Source organism: Panthera pardus, unplaced genomic scaffold, assembly GCF_024362965.1.
Source record: "Panthera pardus isolate Hobbes unplaced genomic scaffold, ASM2436296v1 HiC_scaffold_10, whole genome shotgun sequence".
Classification (NCBI taxonomy): domain Eukaryota; kingdom Metazoa; phylum Chordata; class Mammalia; order Carnivora; family Felidae; genus Panthera; species Panthera pardus.
The window spans coordinates 61,386,335-61,407,981 of NW_026526655.1; the positions used below are offsets into that span (position 1 = coordinate 61,386,335).

Below are 21,647 nucleotides of genomic sequence, written 5' to 3' on the forward strand. Positions count from 1 at the left end.
CCAAGGGTCAATATTTTATAAAATAGTTTTTATTGCTTTATCAGACACATTCTCCAGTGAATTCTGTTTTTTAGAACAAAACCTGGTGAATTCTTTACCACCCACTGGATGGTGGTGTAGAATCAACAACTACTAGCACATTTTGGTACCACTGTCTTGTTTCATATTAGGGCAGCTGCACTTTTACCTACCATTGTTTTTTATACTATCAGTGTAAACATCAATCAGTGAAAAAGGCAAATAGCAGTATTATATAGTTTTGACTTAGTGAACCACCTGACACGGTGGGCAACACTTTGATAACTATAGTCCTAGAGATTACAGTGTTACTGTCATTATCTTAAGGTGCTTCCTTGACTTGATACAGTTTACTTAGAATTAATATTGTACCACATAATATAAAATGTTAAAAAGATTACAGTAATATGATTCTACTTATGTATTCAGCTTGTGTTATATTGTTGCTGTTTGGTTTACCTCTGTATGTTATAAGCTCTATGATTCATTGTTATTATTTTTGCTACATACGGTTAGTAATTTTGTTAAGAAATTAAGACAAAGTATAAAAAAATTGTCTTAGAGTTACCCACATATTTATCACTTCTCATCTCTATATTCTACTCTGTGGCTCTGTGTCTCTATCTAGTACCATTTTCCTTGAGCCTGAAGAACTTTAACATTTCTTATATTATAGATTCTGCTAGTAACAAATTCTCTTAAATTTTGTTTATCTGAAAATGTTTTTATTTTTAAATTTTGAAAGATATTTTCACTGCATATAGAATTCTAGGTTGACAGAGATTTTTCTTTCAGTACTTTAAAGATGTTCATTTGTGTTCTGGCCTCCATTGTTTCCAATGAGAAGTCAGCTGTTTGCAGTGCTTTTCCCCTCTCTCTAATTTTTTTAAAGATTTCTTTTTACCTTTGTTTTTTAGAATTTTTCTGTGTATTTAACATGCCTGGGGTTTGCTTTGCTTCCTGGATTTACTATTGGTTACTATTTGTTTGTTTGTTTTTAATCAAATTTGGAAAAACTTTAGACAGTATTTCTTCCGTTTTTTTTTCCTATTCACTCTGTCTCTTCTATTACTGGGACTTCAACTTGTGTGTTTCTTAGACCCAATTTGTATTATACCATAGATTATGAAGACTTGCACCTTTTTTTTCCCAATTTTTTCCCTCTGTTCTCAGTTTGAATAATTTCCATATCTGTAAATCTTTAAGTTCACTGACCTTTTCTTCCTGTAGTGTCCATTAGCTGTTAAGCCTAGCCAGTGAATTTTTCATTTCAGATATTGTATATGGGTTAAGGTCAAGCATTTCCCTTTAATAGTTTCCCTTTCTTTGCTGAGGTATCCCCATCTATTCATCAATTCAGTCCATCTTTTCCTCTAAACCTTTGAACCTTTTTTAAAAGCTATTTTAAATTCTTGTGTACTAATTCTGACATTTTGAGTTTTCTTAGTCAGTATTTATTGGCTGCCTTTTCTCTTGATTAGGGATCACGTTTTCCTGATTGTTCAAATGCAAATAGTTTTGATTGTGTAGTGGACATTGCGGATGATATCCTTTATGGAATCTGGATTATTTCTTTTTTTTTTTTTTAATTTTTTTTTAACGTTTATTTATTTTTGAGACAGAGAGAGACAGAGCATGAACAGGGGAGGAGCAGAGAGAGAGGGAGACACAGAATCTGAAACAGGCTCCAGGCTCTGAGCTGTTAGCACAGAGCCCGACGCGGGGCTCGAACTCACGGACCGTGAGATCATGACCTGAGCCGAAGTCGGACGCTTAACCGACCAAGCCACCCAGGCGCCCCTGGATTATTTCTAACTTTAAAGGTGTTGGATTTTTTTTCTGGCAAGTGGTTGAATTACTGCCAAATCTCTCTGGTCAGATAAGATTTAACTTTAAAAAATTGTTTTTTAATATTTAATTATTTTTGAAGGAGAGAAAGAGAGAGAGAGAGAGAGAGAGAGAAACAGAGCATGAGCGGGGGAGGGGCAGAGAGAGAGAGAGACACAGAATCCGAAGCAGGCTCCAGGCTCTGAGCCATCAGCATAGAGCTAATCTGGGGCTTGAACCCACGAACTGTGAGATCATGACCTGAACTGAAGTCAGACACTTAACTGACTGAGCCACCCAGGCACCCCAGGTGAGATTTAATTTTAAGTGTTGTTAGGGTGAGACTGTTTTGATATTGTCCTGAATCCAGTTTGGGTCTTATTCCTATCGCATGGCATTTCTAGGGTCTTAACTGAATAATGAAGGTGTTCAGAGTGGTCTTTCCACTCTGGCTTAGCCAAAATTCCAATAACTCTGAGTACTGCACTGCCTATGTCCAGTCAGGTTTTTTTTGTTTTTTTTTCTCTGCCTTCACCTCCAGAATCCATCAGGACCTGTGGAGTCTGTCCTGTTAGTGAATAGCCAGAACTAATTAAACACTAGGAGAAGTCTCTTGCAGATTTCAGGAGCCTACCCTTCTGTCCAGCCTTCTCTTCATTATTCTGCTGCACAAAGTTGCACCACCTCAGGAACTCTGAACCCTGATCTCTGCCTTCTCAGCTTACAAAAGTGCCACTTAGTAAGACAGCCACTCTCTGATGGGCTGTACCTCTGTACTATAGTCTAGAACATGACCTAGACAGAAGGCCAGGGTGAATGTGGGGACTCACCTTTTGTGTTTCTCTTCTCTTAGGGATCACAGTCTTGCACTGTCTGAGGTGTAATACAGTGCCTAAAAACAATTCCTTCATATATTTTATCCAGTTTTATCATTGTTTATGGTAGAAGGGTAAGCCCATTACTACGTACTCTGTCATGGCCAAAATTACAAGTCCTATTCAGCAATTTTAAGTCATAATTATGAAGATTTTTTTAGCTTTATAGAAAAATGTTTGTGTATATGTATATATACAAATACAGGAAGGGAACTTAAGAACTATTAATCTGTTAGGATATTTAAATGAAAGGAAAGACTTTTTCTCTTTAAAATTTTGTATTATTATTATAATGATAACTGTAATACATATGATTTTGTCATGGAATTAAGGATTATTAATATAATTTTAAGCTGAAACTAATACCCTCCATTTCTTCCTTTTTACCTAAGAATATTTTATTTTTAATTCACTAGTCACCTAGTAAATTTGTTAAATTTGTCTTTAAATTTTGTTCTATGATGAGGCTTTTATATACCAACAAGTAACAAAGACAGAAAAGCATTCTATTCATATAGCTTATACTGGGTACTTTAGTTTATATCTGATTATTAAAAATTATAATAGTGGCACCACATTCAGCAGAATTTTCAATAGGCAGGATCCCCAAAAATGTTAGTACCCAAGCTAAATTATTGAGGTCTGTGTATGTGTGTGTGTGTGTGTCTGTGTTTAACTTTTCCAAACCAAATACACAATTATTTAGACTGTTAACTGCAATCAACTTAAAGCTGAAGCAAGGAATCATCATTTGATTCCACTTTACATATAGAAGGAATAAGAAGTATGGACATATGCACATTCATGAACTGAGGTCATAAGACTTATGACTACTACAAAATTATAAGACAAATTCTACCAGCCATATTGTAAAAATTTATTACTCAAACATTCTTTTATTTTTGATATTTCTTTTTTTTAATATTTTTAATGTTTATTTATAGCTGAAGGAGAGAGAGACAGTGCATGAGTGGGGAGGGGCAGAGAGAGAGGGAGACACAGAATCCAAAGCAGGCTCTATCCGCACAGAGCCCCACGCGGGGCTTGAACTCACAAACCCATGAGATCATGACCTGAGCCAAAGTCAGATGCCCAACCAACTGAGCCACCCAGGTGCCCCTATTTTTGAGATTTCTTTTTCTCAAATTCAACTTTCCAGGAAAAATGTTAAGTGTATTTTGTATTTTCTGCTTAAATCTCTCTCTCCCTTTTTTTTTAAGTTTGTTTATTTTTGGGAGAGAGACACAGAGAGAGGGAGAGCACACAAGCAGGGCAAAGAAAGAGGGAGATGAATCTCAAGCAGGTTCTGCACTGTCAGTGCAGAGCCTGACGTGGGGCAAGATCGTGACCTGAGCCACTATCAGTAGTTGGACGCTTAACCAACTGAGCCATCCAGGCGCCCCAAGGAAATTTTAAAACAGTAATCTCAGTTCTCTTATTTGAACACAATTATTTTTATTCATCCAATATCTTTATAATTTTATTTAGTTCTGATTATAATACATATACAATTTTGGGATCTGCTGTTTTAACCTCATGTGTCATAAATACTTTTCCATGTTGCTATGCAAACTTTATATTTATAATTTTAAATATCTGCATAATATTCCTTTAAGTTACCATATTTTTTTTTCATTACCCTATCACTGAGATTATTTCCAATTTTTTGGTATTATATTTGGTATTCTAGTGAATATCATTTTATAGGTATTTCTCTGTTCTTTTGAGTTACTTTATTACAATAAATTCCCAGAAGCGCAATTCATAGGTCAAACAGTATGGAACACTTTTTTCCTTTGTTGTTAATGATGGTGGTTGTAATACCTGACTATTTTCAGCTTGTTTGTTATTTGTCTCTATGCTTAAATTCTATTGTAATTGTATTTATTACTTACAAACCTGAATGATTCTTATTGCCATCTGTTGGGTTTTAGTATATGTGAATCAGACTCTTCTAATATAAAGAAATGCCATAAAGCAGCAGGTCTGGAGGAAGTTCTCATAAATACAGTAGAAATATCTTATAGGTTTCTGTGGGGATTTGGTAACTGTACAGTGGAAAATCTGTTCTGCCGGGGCTTAGGGTATAATATTCCCCTCACTTAGCAGTTAAGAAAATGAAGCAACATAAAGAACAGTGTAAGGAAGTTAGAGCAATTTAAGAAATAACTAAATCTATTAAATACTCAGGAAGAAGCAAGTTAAACTAACAGTTTAAAACAAATGCTTAAAGCTAAAACTAAAGACTCTCATTGTCTCAGAGCTTGATTTTTGTTACAGGGAAATGGATTGTTCTATTTTCTTTCTTACATGCTGTAGAAATTCATAGATGAGAAGCTTGTACCCAGCCTTAGTAATCCTATTTTTTCAATAAATGACCTGTTGCCTTTAATATCATAACTATCATTTAATAATGCTCTATATGGATTTATATATACAGAATATAAAGTATAATTGCCAGTTCCAAGTTATGTATGTGATTGCTCACATAAGTTAAGTCAAAACAAAAATCTGTTCTAATTTCATTCATTGAAGCAAGTGAACAAAGCTGCTGAATGATTATTTGGGCTGTGAATGACTGGGTTTTATTTGAAACGACAGTGGTTAAATTTTCATCTTTGGAACTCTGATTTTTTTTGCATTATCATTTACTTTTCTTGAGAATTTCAGTATACCAGTTTTGATCCTGCTTAAAGGAAAGCAGTTTCTCACCTTCCAGTGGTGTATTTATAGCCAGGTCACTGGAATATACCTTCTCATATCTGATTGCATAAACATGACTTAAAATAGGACCAAGCTTATCATTCCACCCCAAGTAACTCCTTATTCTGTCTTGGTTACCCCTACTTGATTAATATTCAGTTTTGAGACCTTAGAATCATTCTTGACTCTGTTGTTCTTCTCCTCCCTGCAGCTAGTTAACCTCTAGGTCACAGCTACAGGTTTTGTCGGTGTCTCTCCCTCTGCTCTGCCTTTCTGTTTGTTGCCACCGCCTTAGTCCCGGGACTTATTCCTAGACCACTGAACAGACTTCTCACTGGTCTCCCTTCCACCTCCCCACATCATTTTCTCTTGTACACTACTAAACTGTTCACACTTAAGATCCTCTGAAATCTGACCATGACCCAGCTGCCAACTTCATCTGCCGTTACCCAAGAGAACCAATCAAAATGGATTTTTTTATTGTTTCCTGTATATACTGTCCATATTCCTAGCTTCATAATGACATGAATAATTGCCCCACCTCCTTTCCCTCTAACCTGGGCCCAAACTCCCCTCCCTCTCAAGCCTTCCTATTTGCCCCAGCTAGCATTAATTGGCTATATTTGCATACAATAGATGCTAACCAAGTAGACTACCTTGTATTCTCATTTACTTCTGTTAATCTGCCTGCTTCAGGAGAATATAAACCCCATTATGGCCAAAGATAAGTCTTAAATCTCTCAGTATCCCCCACTGTCTTGGTAGACATTAATAGACTACTTACTTGCCAAGAGGATGGACTTGGATTTGAATTCTGGTTCTGTCACTTAATGGCTATCTTACCTTGATTAAGTTACTAAATTTCTCTTTCCTCTTATGAGAAATGAGCATGATTATAACCCCCTCATAGGGTTTTTGAAAGAATTAAGTAAGACATATATGGGGGCGCCTGGATGGCGCAGTCGGTTGAGCGTCCGACTTCAGCCAGGTCACGATCTCGCGGTCCGTGAGTTCGAGCCCCGCGTCAGGCTCTGGGCTGATGGCTCGGAGCCTGGAGCCTGTTTCCGATTCTGTGTCTCCCTCTCTCTCTGCCCCTCCCCCGTTCATGCTCTGTCTCTCTCTGTCCCAAAAATAAATAAAAAAAAAAAAAAAAAAAAAAAAAAAACGTTGAAAAAAAAAAGACATATATGTATGTAATGTGCTTACTAGCACAATGCTTAGCACATAATAAATAATAGTAGCTTATCAGTATAATAATTATGACCAGGCTAAGTGCTCAGTTAATGTTTATCAGCCACCATTATGATGCATGTCAAAATGTTGATATTTTGCCCCTTTATAATCAATGAGGTAGCTACAAATATCATATGATATTAATGTTAATTTTTCTAACAATTATCAATAAGCTACATGGAACTTGAATTTTAGATATGTAGTTTCTTTGTTGTTTAGAAAAACAGTTTATTCCTGAAAATGACATCACTCATTCATAGTCTTACCAATTGCGAAAAAGGCATTGCAAACTTTGTAAAAACCAAACAAAAAAACAAAAACAAAAAAAACAAACAAAAAAAACCAAAAAACTCACCTTTTGTGTATAAAGATGTTGCTTCTATTCCATGAAAACATTTTAGCAGTGGAAAATATCTTCTCATATAGGAAGTATAAATTCTGAAACTGAAAATACTTATAGAAAGCGCAAGATCTTGAAAAGCTGACCTTCATATACTATGTGAATTATTCTATCATTTAAATGTAAAAGAATCCATTTACAGAAATTAAGGCAACTAATAAGAAAAATATAAAATTACTTAAAAGACTGAAGGTAACTGCAAAATATTTTAAAACTTATATCTCTTTGACAGTGAAGTATTAGAATACAATTATTATAAAAGAGATCTTAAAACTGTTAAAGAATGCCATATTCATAAACAAAAGGGCAAATAAATTTAGCCTTAGAGTAAAATAGAGTAAACCATACTAGTACTCAAATAATCATGCACCATAGGGCTCCTGGGACATTACTTCGCAGTCATTTCCAAAAGGTGGCTGGGGCTTGCAACACAGCCAGATTTAAACAGAAGAGCTATAGGAGTTCCAGGATTGTACCAGCACTATCAGAAGAAACATCTGACACAAAATTTATTCATTCAACACAGAATTAGTTTGTATCATTTGTCTTTGACTCTGCTAGAATGAAAGATGTATCCTTTGTCACTCTTTTTCTGATTTCAATTATAAAGCAGGTTTTACAATCTTTTCATTTTTTGGTAGGGATCACATGCAGTGGTCAAAAGAAGAAGAAGCAGCAGCCAGAAAAAGAGTAGAGGAAAACTCAGCTGTGCGAGTCCTTCTGGAAGAACAAGGTCGGCAACTACATGTAGTAGCTTCTGGAGCCTGGTTTTTCTCTTTGACCTTCCGCTGATTCTGTTCACATGTTAGTCTGTTTTCCTCCTGTGTCATTACTTTGGAGAGTTCTTAGCTTTTACCTACGCCAATCCACTTGTTCCATTTGGGAGAATTCCATTATTCTAGTGTAGTGGGACAAAGTCAGTGAAATAAATCATGTATTGACTCTTTACTTGCTTTTTTGGTAATCATAGTATTACATTTTTCTGAGAGATACACACAAGGAAATTTTGAAATTTCCCTCTTGCTATGCATCTTTTATTTATTTAGTTAGTTGTTTTTGTTGTTTATTTATTTATTTTGAGAGAGAGACAGAGCTCACAAGCTAGGGAGGGGCAGAGAGAGAGGGAGAGAGAGAATCCCAAGCAGGCTCCATGCTGTCGGTGCAGAGCCAGACCCAGGGCTTGATCTCATGAACCGTAAGATCATGACCTGAGCCAAAATCAAGAGCCAGATGCTTAACTGACTTTGCTACCCAGGTGCCTCACTATGCATCTTTTAGTATGCTGTTGTGCATTTTACTGGCCAGGAATATTTAATAAATTCAGAAACTTTGAGCAAAAAAGGTAAAGTTGTATTAAAATGTTGTGACCTTTTAGGCTAAACATCAAGGTACTTTTCTTGGAGGCCTTTTGATATTCAGAGTTTAATTGAGGTAAGACCTTGCCAACCTTCGAATCTGGCTTCTAAAAAAATTGGCTAGTGCTACTATTACAAAAACAGAAAATAACAAGCATTGGTAAGGATGTGGAGAAATGGAACCCTTATGCACTGTGGAATTGGTGAAATTGTAAAATGGTGCCGCCTCTATGGAAAACAGTATAGAAGTTCTTTAGAAAGTTAAAAATGGAAGTACCATATGACCTAGCAATCCCACCTCTAGATATATAGCCAAAAATTAAAAACAGGGTTTTGAAGGTATATTCACACATCCATGTTCATAGCAACACTAGTCACAATAGGCAAATGGTAGAAGCAATCCACATGTCCCTCGACGGATAAATGGATAAACAAAATGTGGTATACACACAAGAGGATATTACTCAGCCTCGGAAAGGAAGAAAATCCTATCACATGCTACAACATGGATGAACCTTGAGAATATTATGCTAAGTGAAATAAGTCAGTCACAAAAAAGGCAAATACTATATAATTCCACTTATATGAGATACCTTAAGTAGTCAAATTCATAGAAACAAAAAGTAGAATGGTGGCTACCAGGGGCTGGGGGGAGGAGGAAACACAGAGTTGTTGTTTTAAAACATACAGAGTTTCAGATTTGCAAGATAAAAAATTTCTGGACCTCTGTGTTCACAACAAAGTGAATATACTTAACACTACTGGACTGTACACTAAAAAATTGTTAAGATGATAAATTTTATGTGATGTGTCTTTTACCACATTTTTTTTAAAGCACACTAGAAAAAACTTGGTCTGTGTCATTCTCACTTCATAGCTAGGAACCCATATACAATTTGACCAACCCATATACACTTTGACCAACCCATGTACTCTCGAGAAGACTTTCTACCTTGTTTTTCCTAAAGTGATTTCTCCTTTAAAACAGGTTCGTTCTTTCTTTAAAAAAAAAAAAAGTTGTTTGAAGTACCAAATACATAGAGAAATTTTCACAACTCTTAAATGAATTGTCCCAAAGCTCATTGAATTTCCCCAATATCCACGTCAAGAAACAGATTATTACCATTAACCCCAAAACCTCCTCATTTTCTGAACGAATAACAATACTTTTCCAACCCCTCCGACTCCACAAAGAGCAACCACTATTCTGGCTTCTAATACCCTAGATTAATTTTGCCAGAACAGCTTGGTTTTGGTCATGATGATTTCTCAATCATTCTTGTAGCAGTATCAGAGTACCTGATAGATGGAGCAAGTGTCAGCAGACTATGGCCAGGGGCAAATCCAGTCTACTGCCGGTTTTTATAAATAAAGTTTTATTGGAACACAGACATAATCATTTATTTACATATTGTCTATGGCTGCTTTTGAGCTATATATACAGAGTTGAATAGTTGTAATAGAGACTGTACATAGCCCACAAAGACTACTTACTGTCCGACCCTTTACAGAAAAGTTTGCCAACTCCTGAGATAGAATTTGGTTTCCAGATCAATCCTATGTTCTGAAACCCCCCAGGGAAAGATGTTTTAATTCCTCTGTGCAAGCCAAACATAGTGAAAATCACTAATCTCACCAGTAGTCAACTATTATTCTAGTGACTTTAGTATACAATTGTAGCTAAGGTTTGAAAACTGAGCTAATGAGACAGCTTTTAACCAGTGAAGGGGGCATTTCTTCCGTATCTTATTCTCTGCCACCATTAATGACTTACTTTATCCTCTGGCACTGTTTGGTACTCCTTAGAGCTAGTTCTCCTTCCTTATCTTAAGCATGAATATGTCCTGGAGGGTGGGCAGGATAGAAGAGCACCTGATCCACGATGGAACCATTCTATTTTTATGAGCTCCAGCCATGCAGTCCCAGAGTGGGATGTAGCCAGGGAGTGTTGGGGCTGGATTTGAGGGTGCATACCAGTGGCAGTTCTGCTTACAAATCAGCCAACATTGCATTCCTTTGCAGGAACTCTGTCACACTGTTTCTGAGGAAGTATAATTTTGCTTCTTTGCCAGCAGCTGCACAGACATATTTTCCACATTACTCAAGCTTCTGCTAGTGGCCACCTGGATGTGACAGAGAGAGTCAAGCCTAAACAGAATTAAAAGTTATCAGTCATCTTAATTCGTTTCCAGGAAGTTAAAAATTATCTACAGTATATTTCCTGATATGAAAAACCAAGAATTTTTTTCATGCTCTCTTGAATATTTGTTTAGGACATAAATAGATGAGCAGTGCTGATAATGTTCCCTTAAAGTGCTCTGTACTGAGGCTGCCTATTTTGGCCTATTTACGTTAACAATGAACTTGAGTGAAGCTAATGAGAAGGTTATTTTAGGGCTTGGAAACCGCAGTAAAGGAAAATGACAGTTCCCACAGAACCATAGTGTGACTGAAATAGAAAGGTGGTGACTGGCCTCTCTCTACAGAAGCAGGAAAAGCAGGCTGGAGAGGACTGATGATACTGCTTTGAAGCATTTGGTTTGCTTATTAGCGCATACAGTCTCTTTCTGAGCAAGTTTTCTGGCTGCTGTGGAGACCCAGAACTAAAGACTCCATTTTAAAATGACTCAAAATGGGGAGCCTGGGGAGCTCGTTCGGTTAAGCCTCTGACTCTTGATTTCGGCTCAGGTCATGATCTCATAGTTCATGGGTTCAAACCCCGTGCTGGGCTCCATGCTGACATCACAGAGCCTGCTTGGGTTTCTCTCTCTCCCTCTCTCTCTCTGCCCCTCCCCCACTCGTGCTGTCTCTGTCTCTCTCAAAATAAATAAACTTAAAATTTTGTTTTAAGTAATAAAAGTAAAATGAAATAAAATGACTCAAAGTGATTGAGGTTTCCCCACCCTGGAATAGAACATGGTGCGGTGGACTGCATACATGTCAGGGAATTGCCACAAGGAGGGGACCACACAGGGAGAGTGGCCATTTATGCCATTTAAGTAAGATTGCCTAGAGCAGCAATTGAGGCTGCTGTGGGGATGGCAAAGAAAGAGAACTTCTGTTCTGAGGAGCTATGTTCAGTGACAAGACATTACAGTGAGACTAAATACCTTCTCAGCCACCCAGCCAGTCTCTGCCAGGAATCAGCCAGGTCTCTGCCAGGTCCTGCTAGCCTGCGGAAGTCCGGGGGGAAGCTTCTAATTTGATATCTAGCGTCTCTGATGAATACAGGTCAAGGTGAATGGATCCATTTAAAAGCTCTGCTCGTAAACTTTGTAAAAACCCAAAGGAGGCTCTGACCCGGTTCTTATTCTGGTGCTTCTGTTAACCACCATCCCTCCTTTTCCAGGAGAGCCCTAAGTCTCTGAAAGAGCCTGTTTTCTCCCATCACAGAGGATTCCATTGGCAGATCATTATATAGCATAAGGACTATTTATTGATCTTATCTCACTTATTTTAATGTCCCTGGGAGGAAATACTGGTTGTTCTGCCATGCTGACCTACTCTCTAGCACACTTCTTTTGGTCTTGTGTGTGTCACTCCCTCCTGTCACTCCCATTTCTCATTTCTCACCTATTGTCTCAGATATTGTGAGAACTGAAGTCAGGAAACACCCTCACAGTTCTGAAAATAGGAACTTAAGCATCACAAATAGTGTAGTTTTTTGCTGAGAGATGGTTGACATTTCATGTCTGTGATTAAAGTGTATAACCTCCAAGCTCTCATTAGCAATATTTCTTCCACTTAGGTGCCCAGATTAATAGTTTTAATTCCACGTTTCCTTTTGGTAATTTATTTTAAATATTACAATAGTTCATATTTCTTTTAAAAGCAGATTAATTCAGAGAAATAAGAAAAACACATTTGGCAGTTTTTGAGTTAACATGTTTATATTTTATAATTTCCTAAAAACATCTCCAGTGTGTTATATCTTAGCTGATCATTTAGCAAATGTAATGGGCTTTTAAAACTTAATAACGAAAGCAGCTGCTATTTTTACTTTAAAATATACTTTCAAATAACTACCTATCTAGGGTGAGTTATCTATGTTAAGCAAAATAGTAAAAGAATAACTTTATCACTTGTGAATACCTTTACCACTTGAAAGTGTCCTGTGTGAAAAAAAAGAGTAGCTAAAAGTTTCGTGTGCTGATAAATTTAGGGTACTTTTTTTTTTAAATGTCTATTTATAGTTGAGAGAGAGAGAGAGAGAGGGCGCCAGCTGGGGAAGGGCAGAGAAAGAAGGAGACATAGAATCCAAAGCAGGCTCCAGGCTCTGAGCTGTCAGCACAGAGCCCGATGTGGGGCTTGAACTCACAGACTGTGAGATCATGACCTGAGCTGAAGTCAGATGCTTTACCGACTGAGCCACCCAGGTGCCCATAGGGTACTTATTTTTAAGTCAGCTTTGTTTGTTTAAAAGTTCATGCTGTGCTCTTAGAAATACACTTTTCATGGGGCGCCTGGCTGGCTCAGTCAGTAGATCATGCAACTCCTGATCTCAGGGTTGTAAGTTTGAACCCCCCTTTGGGTGTAGAGATTACCTAAACATAAAATCTTGGGGCATCTGGGTGGCTTAGTCAGTTGAGCTTCTGACTCTTGATTGTGGTTCAGGTCATGATCTCAGGGTTGTGGGATCCACATGAGCTCCACATGAGCATGGAGCCTGCTTAAGATTCTCTGTCTCTCCCTCTGCTTCTCTCCCCCATCTGCATGCTCTGTCTCTCAAAAAAATAAAAAATAAAATCTTTAAATATATGTGTGTGTGTGTGTGTGTGTGTGTGTATACATATATATATGTATATATATATATATATACTTTTCGTAAGAGTTTTTTCTTAATTAGAGAATGAACTTTATCAGTGATATATGGAAATTTCTAACTTTGAGAGCTCAGGTGTTTGTGTAAATGATGTGCAAAAATAATTCTAAATTGCCTTTTGTTTCACTGTAACAGGATAAATTTTCATAATTCATACTAATCATATCTCATATGTCATATACATAAGTGGTTTAATTCAGTTTCTTAGTTGTGATATTCAGTGTGATTCAGAGTGAGTTCTGAATATTTAAGTATAGTTAGTATGTCATATTCCTTCTTCCCCTCAGCAGTATTAAATTTAATAAATGAATAATTGAGAATTTGCTTCATCTGTCTGTGGTTAAGCACATCACTACATCCCTTTTACTGCCATTGGCACTGAGCAATTAACTCTGAGTCCACAGCCTAGGAATATGAAAGGAAAAACTGCTTCTCCAAGAAAAACTGATCATTAATATACCTCTTTAGAAAATCAGTTGGTAAAAAAAAAAAAAAAAAAAAAAAAAATCAGTTGGTTGGGGCATCTGGCTGGTTTAGTCAGGAGAGCATGCGACTCTTGATCTCAGGGTCATACATTATGTATGTATTTTGGACAAGATTAAGAAAGGGCAGATTCTCCACACTATATTTATCATTATTGGCCTGAACTTGAGATGAGTTAATAGGAGGTTGAAACTAAATTTTTCACTCATGGTCAGGAAAAATAGCTCTTCCACTTCCCTGTTATCAGAGACCTTTAATGTTCAGGAAATTAAATCGTATGCCGAAGGTGTTTACCGTGCTGCTAACCAGATCTGTGAGTGTGAATGAGCTTCTGGTGGGGTCTCAGAAGCCATCACACATAACTGGGAACTATGAATTGCCAGCCTTGATTGAGATACTGCTGAAAGCACAACTTTAAAAAACAAAGAACAAGAAAGTTCCAGCCCATTAGCCTTTACCCCAGCCCATGCTGGGTGCTGTTTCTGTTTTGTTTCTATCCCACAAACTCACCTATTCTCATAGAACATTTTATGTTTCCATTGCTCATCATAATTTCATCATATAATTTTGCATAGTTTATATTTTATATAAATCAAATGGTGTTTAATTCTGTATTTTTTTGTCTGTTTTTATGAAGGTTCACTCCAATCAGCATTTTTACAATTTATACTGATTATGTCATACTGAAGTTTTAATTTCAATTGGATGCTTTATAATGAGAGGAAAGTACAAAATCAGAAAAACAGGTTATTTTCAGAGATATTTTGGAGGGGTTGTTACTGATTTTGTGTTGTGATGCTTGGGTGGTTCAGTTGATTTAAGCATCCAACTCTTGATTTTCGGCTCAAGTCATGATCTCAGGATTCTTAAGATGGAGCTCCGGGTTGGGCTCTGTGTTGACAATGCAGAGCCCACTTGGGATTCTCTCTCTCCCTCTCACTCTGCCCCTCCCCTGCTGGTGTTCTCTCTCTCTCTCTCTCTCTCTCTCTCTCTCTCTCTCTCTCAAAATAAATAAACGTTAAAAATTTTCTGATTTTGTGTTAGGAAGGCAATATAGTATAGTGGTTAAGAGCATGAGCTTCATTTATTTATTCTTTTTTAAATTTATATTTTTTAGTAATCCCTACACCCAAAGTGGGGCTCAAACTCACAACACCAAGATCAAGAGTCATATGCTCTTCTGACTGAGCCAGTCAGATACCCCAGAGCATGAGCTTTAAAGTCCAATAGACTTGGGGGGTGCCTGGGTGGCTCAGTTGGTTAAGCGTCTGACTTCAGCTCAGGTCATGATTTCACGGTTCATAAGTTTGAGCCCCGCATTGCACTGTCTGCTGTCAGTACAGATCCCAACTCAGATCCTCTGTCCCTCTCTCTCTCTGCCCCTTCCCCACTCATGCGTGCTTGTGTGCACTTGTGCTCACACACTCTCTCTCTCTCATAAATAAATATTAAAAAAAAAAGTCCAGTAGACTTGGTCCAGATCCTGGCTCTAGCTGGATGACCTTGGAAAATTTTTTATCCCCTCTGACCTTGAATTTCTTTGTCTGTAGATTGGAGTAATAATATGTCTGATTGGTATCATTAGGATTAAAATGGGAAAAAATCCAAATAAAGCATTTGACATAGTGCCTAGCACATAACAAACACTCAGTATGTGTTATTGCTGTTAATGATATAATGATTTATGTTTTTTTCTCTTAATTCCCGAATAGTGGGAAATACTTGAAAAAGGCTTGGAAGTGTATGTATTAGCAGACCTTGACTGTAGTCTTCTCATAGTAATCATATCCTTTTTAAAGATTGCATAATCTAGGGTTGAATTTAGATGCTTGATGTATTTGCAATGAACCAGATTCCAGTCACCTTACTGAAGATTCATCTTTATAAACTGTAGAAATTAAAACAGTAGTAGTACAAGTTCATATTTAAGACAGCAATCTGACCCAAGGTTTTGTAGTTTGTAGAACTGACAATGTTTAATGTTCTCCATAAATTCATGGGGTTTAATAAGAAAAGTACATAGACTTTTAGACCTTGAACATAGAGAAACACTAATTCAACCCCTCATCAAATGAGGAAACTGTCGGCAAGTTGAATGAAGAATTCATCTAAAATTCTTGTTTTGTGTATATGATATAGATAAAACTTTACAAAAAGAAAGAACTACTTAATAATCATTAAATTGTTGCCATCACTCTAAATATTCATCTGATTATTATAAATGAGTATATAATAAATATTAATGTTTTTTTAAAATTATTTATATTTGAGAGAGAGAGAGAGAGAGAGAGTACAAATGGGAGGGGCAGAGAGAGGGAGAGAGAGAGAACCCTAAGCAAACTCCATGCTGAGAGCATAGAGCCCAACTTGGGGCTCAAACCCATGAACCATGAGATGATGACCTGAGCCAAAATCAAGAGTCAGACACTCAACCAATTGAGCCACCCAGGAGCTGCCCCCTTCTCCCTATTTTAAATAGCACTACTATGAACATTTTTTCTTCCAAGCTGCTGTCCTGCTATTTACCTCCTTCCTCCCAATTAATTCCGAGGGGAATATTTCCACAGATTAATTGAGATGTAGTGTTACATTCTAGTTACTGATAGTTAGGTTCAAACTCACTTCACAAGTAGCTTGGCAATGAAAACTCAGATACTAGAGATTTTACTAAATGTAGGTCTTCTTAGGTGGTTGCTTTTTATTAAACTGAAACATTTTTTACCAGCACAGAGTGAGTTACAAAGAGAGTTTTTAAGGAAAAAGGAACAGGGGAGGTGTGAGAAAACCCTGGGGAAATTTGATAGTTTCCTAATTCCTCCTGAATCTGATTTTCAGAATGTTGTTTTATTTCCTCACACAGTATACCAGGCACACTCCAGTTCTTAAAAGTAGAGATAGAACTATTTTAAAGATAATATATAAAATTTTCAGATTAACCACAAATGGGCTTCCTTCCATTAGTGCAGATGTGAACATGTTTTGGACTTCAGCATCATATAATTCTTTTGTTACAGAGATCTACTTTCATTTCTCAGACCTTAAATACAGATGGGAGTTTCTGTCTTTATAGCAGTCCTGCTGCCAGATACAATTCAGCCTTGATGGGAAGGAAGTCTTGTGGCCAGATGGGTGGAGATCCATGTACAAGGCCATAAAGATAAAAATGGAAAGAAAAGGAAAACTATAAAGACTTCAGGACAGGGTTCTACAACAAAGATGAACTGGCAACTGCTGGCAACTGCTTGTTCTGAGGGTTGGGGCTTCTTTACAATTATGAAAGAAATGATTCCATTATTTTTATTTGTAATTTTATTTAGGGGATAGTAATTTCATACAGATCAAAATTCAAATGAAAATTCTTTCTTTTTAATTTCTTCTTTCCTAGCCTTTGTTTGTTTGTTTATTTATTTATTTTGAGAGAGATATTGAGAGAGCACAAGTGGGGAGGGGCAGAGAGCAAGGGGGACAGACGATCTGATGCAGGCTTTAGGATCCAAAGCAGGCTCTATGCTGACAGCAGAAAGCCCAGTGCAGGGCTTGAACTCACTAACCGAACCATGAGATCGTGACCTGAGCTGAAGTTGGACACTTAACTGACTCAGCCTCCCCAGGCACCCCCAAATGAAAATTCTTTTTCTATTCCTGGCCCCAGCCAACCCAGTTCCCCTTTCTAGAGGCAACCAGTATTACTAGTTATATGATTATCCTTCCAGAGGTATTCTGTACGTATACAAGCAAATATGTGTGTGTGGGTATGCATTATGTTTCTGTGTATGCACACACGTGTTCTTTATCTTCATTTTTCCTAACAAATGATTGTATCGTATACACACTGTGCTACACTTTGCTTTTTTGCCCAACATTAGATCTTGGAAATTATATCAATAGAAGATCTTTTTTATTCTTTGAAAGCACTTTAAAAAGGTCATGTGTCGGGGCACCTACGTGGCTCAGTCGGTTGAGCAACCAACTTTGGCTCAGGTCGTGATCTCGTGGTCTGTGAGTTCCAGCCCTGCATCAGGCTTTGTGCTGACAACTTGGGAGCCTGGAGCCTGCTTCAGATTCTGTGTCTCCCTCTCTCTCTCTGCCCCTCCCCCGCTCATGCTCTGTCTCTCTCTCTGTCAAAAATAAACATTAAAACAAATTTTTTTTAATAAATAAAAAAATAAAATAAAATAAAATAAAAAGGTCATGTGTCTATATTGGGTGAGAATAATTCTTTTTTTTTAATGTTTATTTTATTTTTGAGAGAAAGCATGAACAGGGGAGGGGCAGAGGGAGAGGGAGGCACAGACTCTAAAGCAGTCTCCAGTCTCTGAGCTGTCAGCACAGAGCCCAATGTGGGGCTAGAACCCACAAGCCATGAGATCATGACCTGAGCCGAAGTTGGACACTTAACCGACTGAGCCACCCAGGTGCCCCAGGTGAGAATAATTCTTAACCCAGGGATTAGGCCTGGTACATGCATAACAGTGTCCAAGAAATGTTTGTTGAGTGAAGGAGTGAGTGAATTATTTTATTAATTTAAGGTACAAATAAAAAGAGGCAGAAAGCTGGGGCACCTGGGTGGCTCAGTTGGTCAAGCGTCCGACTCTTGGTTTCCGCTGAGGTCGTGATCTCATAGTTTGTGGGTTTGAGCCCCACATCAGACTCTGCAGTGCATGTTCACACAGACTCTCCACAGCATGGAGCCTGCTTGACATTCTTTCACTCCCTCTCTCTCTCTGTCCTTCCCCCGCTCACTCTGTCTCTCTCAAAAAATAAATAAATAAGGCTAAGAAAAAAAAGAGGCAGAAAGCTAAGAATTGTCTGAAGTTCTGAGATGGTTGAACTAATGCTGACACTGGACAGAGGGAAATCCAAGGGATAACATCATGAAACGCAAATTTCCTTTAAAAAGGCATATCTCTTTAAGGTTTCATAGTAGGAGATGTCAATAGGAAGAGATTCCTCTGGAGGTAGGGGGAGAATGGGATGGCTCTTAGCTCCAGGGGTTAAGATAGGTGGTCCTAGCTCTGCTGTGACTGGGCTCTGGGGCCTAGAACAAGTAGGTTCATATCTGTGCTATCTTCTGTTCAAACACAAAACAAGGGAGTTGGGAGTAGATTATTTCAATGGGCCATTCTGGCTCTAAGATTGTGTAATTTATAATTCTGCAATTTCCTGTCTGATTACCAAGATATTCACTGTGTTGAAACTGCATATACAGAGACATAAAAAATGGTGTCCTTTCTCTAAGAGTCCTACAAGTTATTGGTAAAAATGTGAGTATTAAGAATCCAAGATTTAGGGGTGCCTAAATGAGTGGCTCATTTGGTATCTGACTCTTGATTTCAGCTCAGATCATGATCTCATGGTTTGTGGGTTCAAGCCCCCCATTGGGCTCCACACTGACAGCACAGAGGTTGCTTGGGATTCTTTCTCTCTCCCCCTTCTCTGCTTGTGTGTGTGCTCTCTCTCTCTCTCTCTCAAAAGAAATAAATAAACTTTAAAAAAAATCTATGGGCGCCTGGGTGGCTCAGTTGGTTAAGCCTCCAACTTTGGCTCAGATCATGATCTCTTGATTCATGAGTTCAAGCCCCTCATCAGGCTCTGTGCTGTCAATGTAGAGCCTTCCTGAGATCCTCTGTCTCCCCCTCTCTCTGCCCCTCCTCCCTTTGTGCCTGTGTGCACACATGCGCTCTCTCTTACAAAAATAAACATTAAAAAACTTTTTTAAATCTATCTTCCTTAAAAAAATAAATAAAAATAAATTCAAGATTTAAACTATAAAAAGTAGTTTGCAATGATTATATTCCTCACAAAAATGTATCGGCCAAACTATTAAGACACAAGCAGATTTGTAGGGGATAGAACTAAATACCCCATACACTGATACATTTTGAGAAAAATAATACTCTGTAGTTTTAACCTGTAAGAGGCCAAAAAAAAATCAGATAAATAAAAATTATAATATTAAAGTTATTCAGTAGTAAATGTAATTGTTATAAATGTATGTAATATATTCAACAGTATTTAATTATTAAATATATTTAGTTATTAAAGTAGTAAGTAATAGTAAACATCATTTATAGTAAAATAAATCTTTTTTTTTCTCTTTATTTTAGTTAAGTATGAGAATGAAGCTAGTCAATATTGGGATACATTTTATAAGGTTCATAAGAATAAGTTTTTCAAGGATCGTAATTGGCTGTTGAGGGAATTTCCTGAAATTATTCCAGTTGATCAAAAAACTGAAGAGAAGACACAAGAATCATCATGGGATAATGTGAAAACTGGTGCTGCAAATTGTTTCTCAAGAATGCACTGCCCTATTATGCCTGAGGAAAAAAATCTTGGTATGAAAAGGTGTGGTTCATCAGATGGTCCAAGCAGAGCAAGATCTCATTTTTCCAACCTAGACTCTGAAGAACACAGCGAAGGACCTCTGAAGACCGAATTGTTTCCTGGTAGCAGTGCCACTTTCAGAATCCTTGAGGTACTGTCCTGCAGGGGCAAAGATGGGAGGTGGCAAATAATTTTAAAATGTATATTGCATATTACTTTATTAATGATCCAGATTTTTTAGGGTGAATAATGATCAAATCTAACTAGAAAAGGGTTCAGTATGCCTTTGTGCATAAAAAATATTGAAGGGACTCACATGTATAATCAGGCTCTAAGTTTGTGATTTTAATTTTTTTTTTTAATTTGTTTTCATTTCTAATTTGAAGGCAGTTTTAAATACCAGTAAAGTTTTGGCCTTAATTTCTGTCTCTTTCTGTTATTACCCCTTTTTAAGTGAAATAGAAATAAGTGAGATATAATTAGCTATAATCCAGTGTAGACCTTGACTTTCTTTCTTCCTTTTTTTTTTTTTTTTAAATGTATTTATTTCTTTTTGAGAGAGAGTGAGAGCAAGAGCACAAGCAGGGGAGGGGCAGAAAGAGAGGGAGACACAGAATCTGAAGCAGAGTCCAGGCTCCGAGCTGTCAGCACAGAGCCCAAAATGGGGCTCGAACTCAAGGACTGTGAGAGAATGACCTGAGCCGAAGTTGGACGCTTAACCAACTGAGCCACCAGGTGCCCCTTGACTTTCTGTTTTTAAAAGTAAATCTCCTCCTTTGGGTTATAAAGGTATCTATACAAGGGATTTAACCACTCTTCACATTTTACTAACTTTTTTTTTTTTTCATTTATACTATTTTATATAGTTTAGCTATACTGTACCTGTATTTTGAGGTTTTGGTTTTTTTCTATTTAACATTATATCATAAGCAGTTTTTTCTATCTTAAAAATTCTCTATAAACATTTTTGTGGCTGCAAAATATTTTATTATGTGGAGTACTTTAATTCTGCTTATCTGTTTTTACAGTACTGAGCATTTAAATTGTTTTCAGTTTTCTACAGAAAATATCTTTGGGTATAGACTTTTCTGTATTTCTTTTATTATCTTGGGTCAGATTTACTAATTCGTAATTTATTTTAAAAATGTAATGCTCTTAGTGGTACCTGGGTGTCTCAGTCATTTGAGAATTCGACTCCTGATTTCAGGTCATGATCTCATGGTTTGTGGGATCGAGCCCTGCATCTGGCTCTGTGCTGACAGCGTGGAGACTGCTTGTAATTCATTCTCTCTCTCTCTCTCTCTCTTTCAAAATAAATACATAAACTTAAAAAAATAATAAAATAATAAATTTAGTGCTCTTAAAATATATTGCCAAATAATTTTCTAAGAAGCTGTATTAATACCAATTCATGGCAATATATGTCTGTTTCATTACACTCTCATTGGTTAGAATATTCTTACTTAAGTGCTTTCCTTTTTGACAGATGAAAATTACACCTTGTTTTAATTTGCATTTCTTTGATTGCTAACTAGGTCAGATAGTTCTTCAGATGTTTAGAAGACAGTTGTATTTCTTTTGTGTTCTATTTATTTCCTTTGCTA

The 21,647-nt window shown here is 37.1% G+C and overlaps 1 protein-coding gene across 7 annotated transcripts in view; it reads left to right on the plus strand.

Annotated features, from left to right (window-relative positions):
* METTL8 (methyltransferase 8, methylcytidine) overlaps positions 1-21,647 on the plus strand; it is an 84,970-nt gene that overhangs the window by 49,774 nt on the left and 13,549 nt on the right. For all 7 annotated transcript variants that reach the window (XM_019459432.2, XM_053907742.1, XM_053907745.1 and 4 more), the window contains 2 exons: positions 7,698-7,789; positions 19,824-20,194. In XM_019459432.2, coding sequence (XP_019314977.2) covers positions 7,698-7,789; positions 19,824-20,194 — 463 coding nt within the window. The remainder of the gene's footprint in view (positions 1-7,697; positions 7,790-19,823; positions 20,195-21,647) is intronic.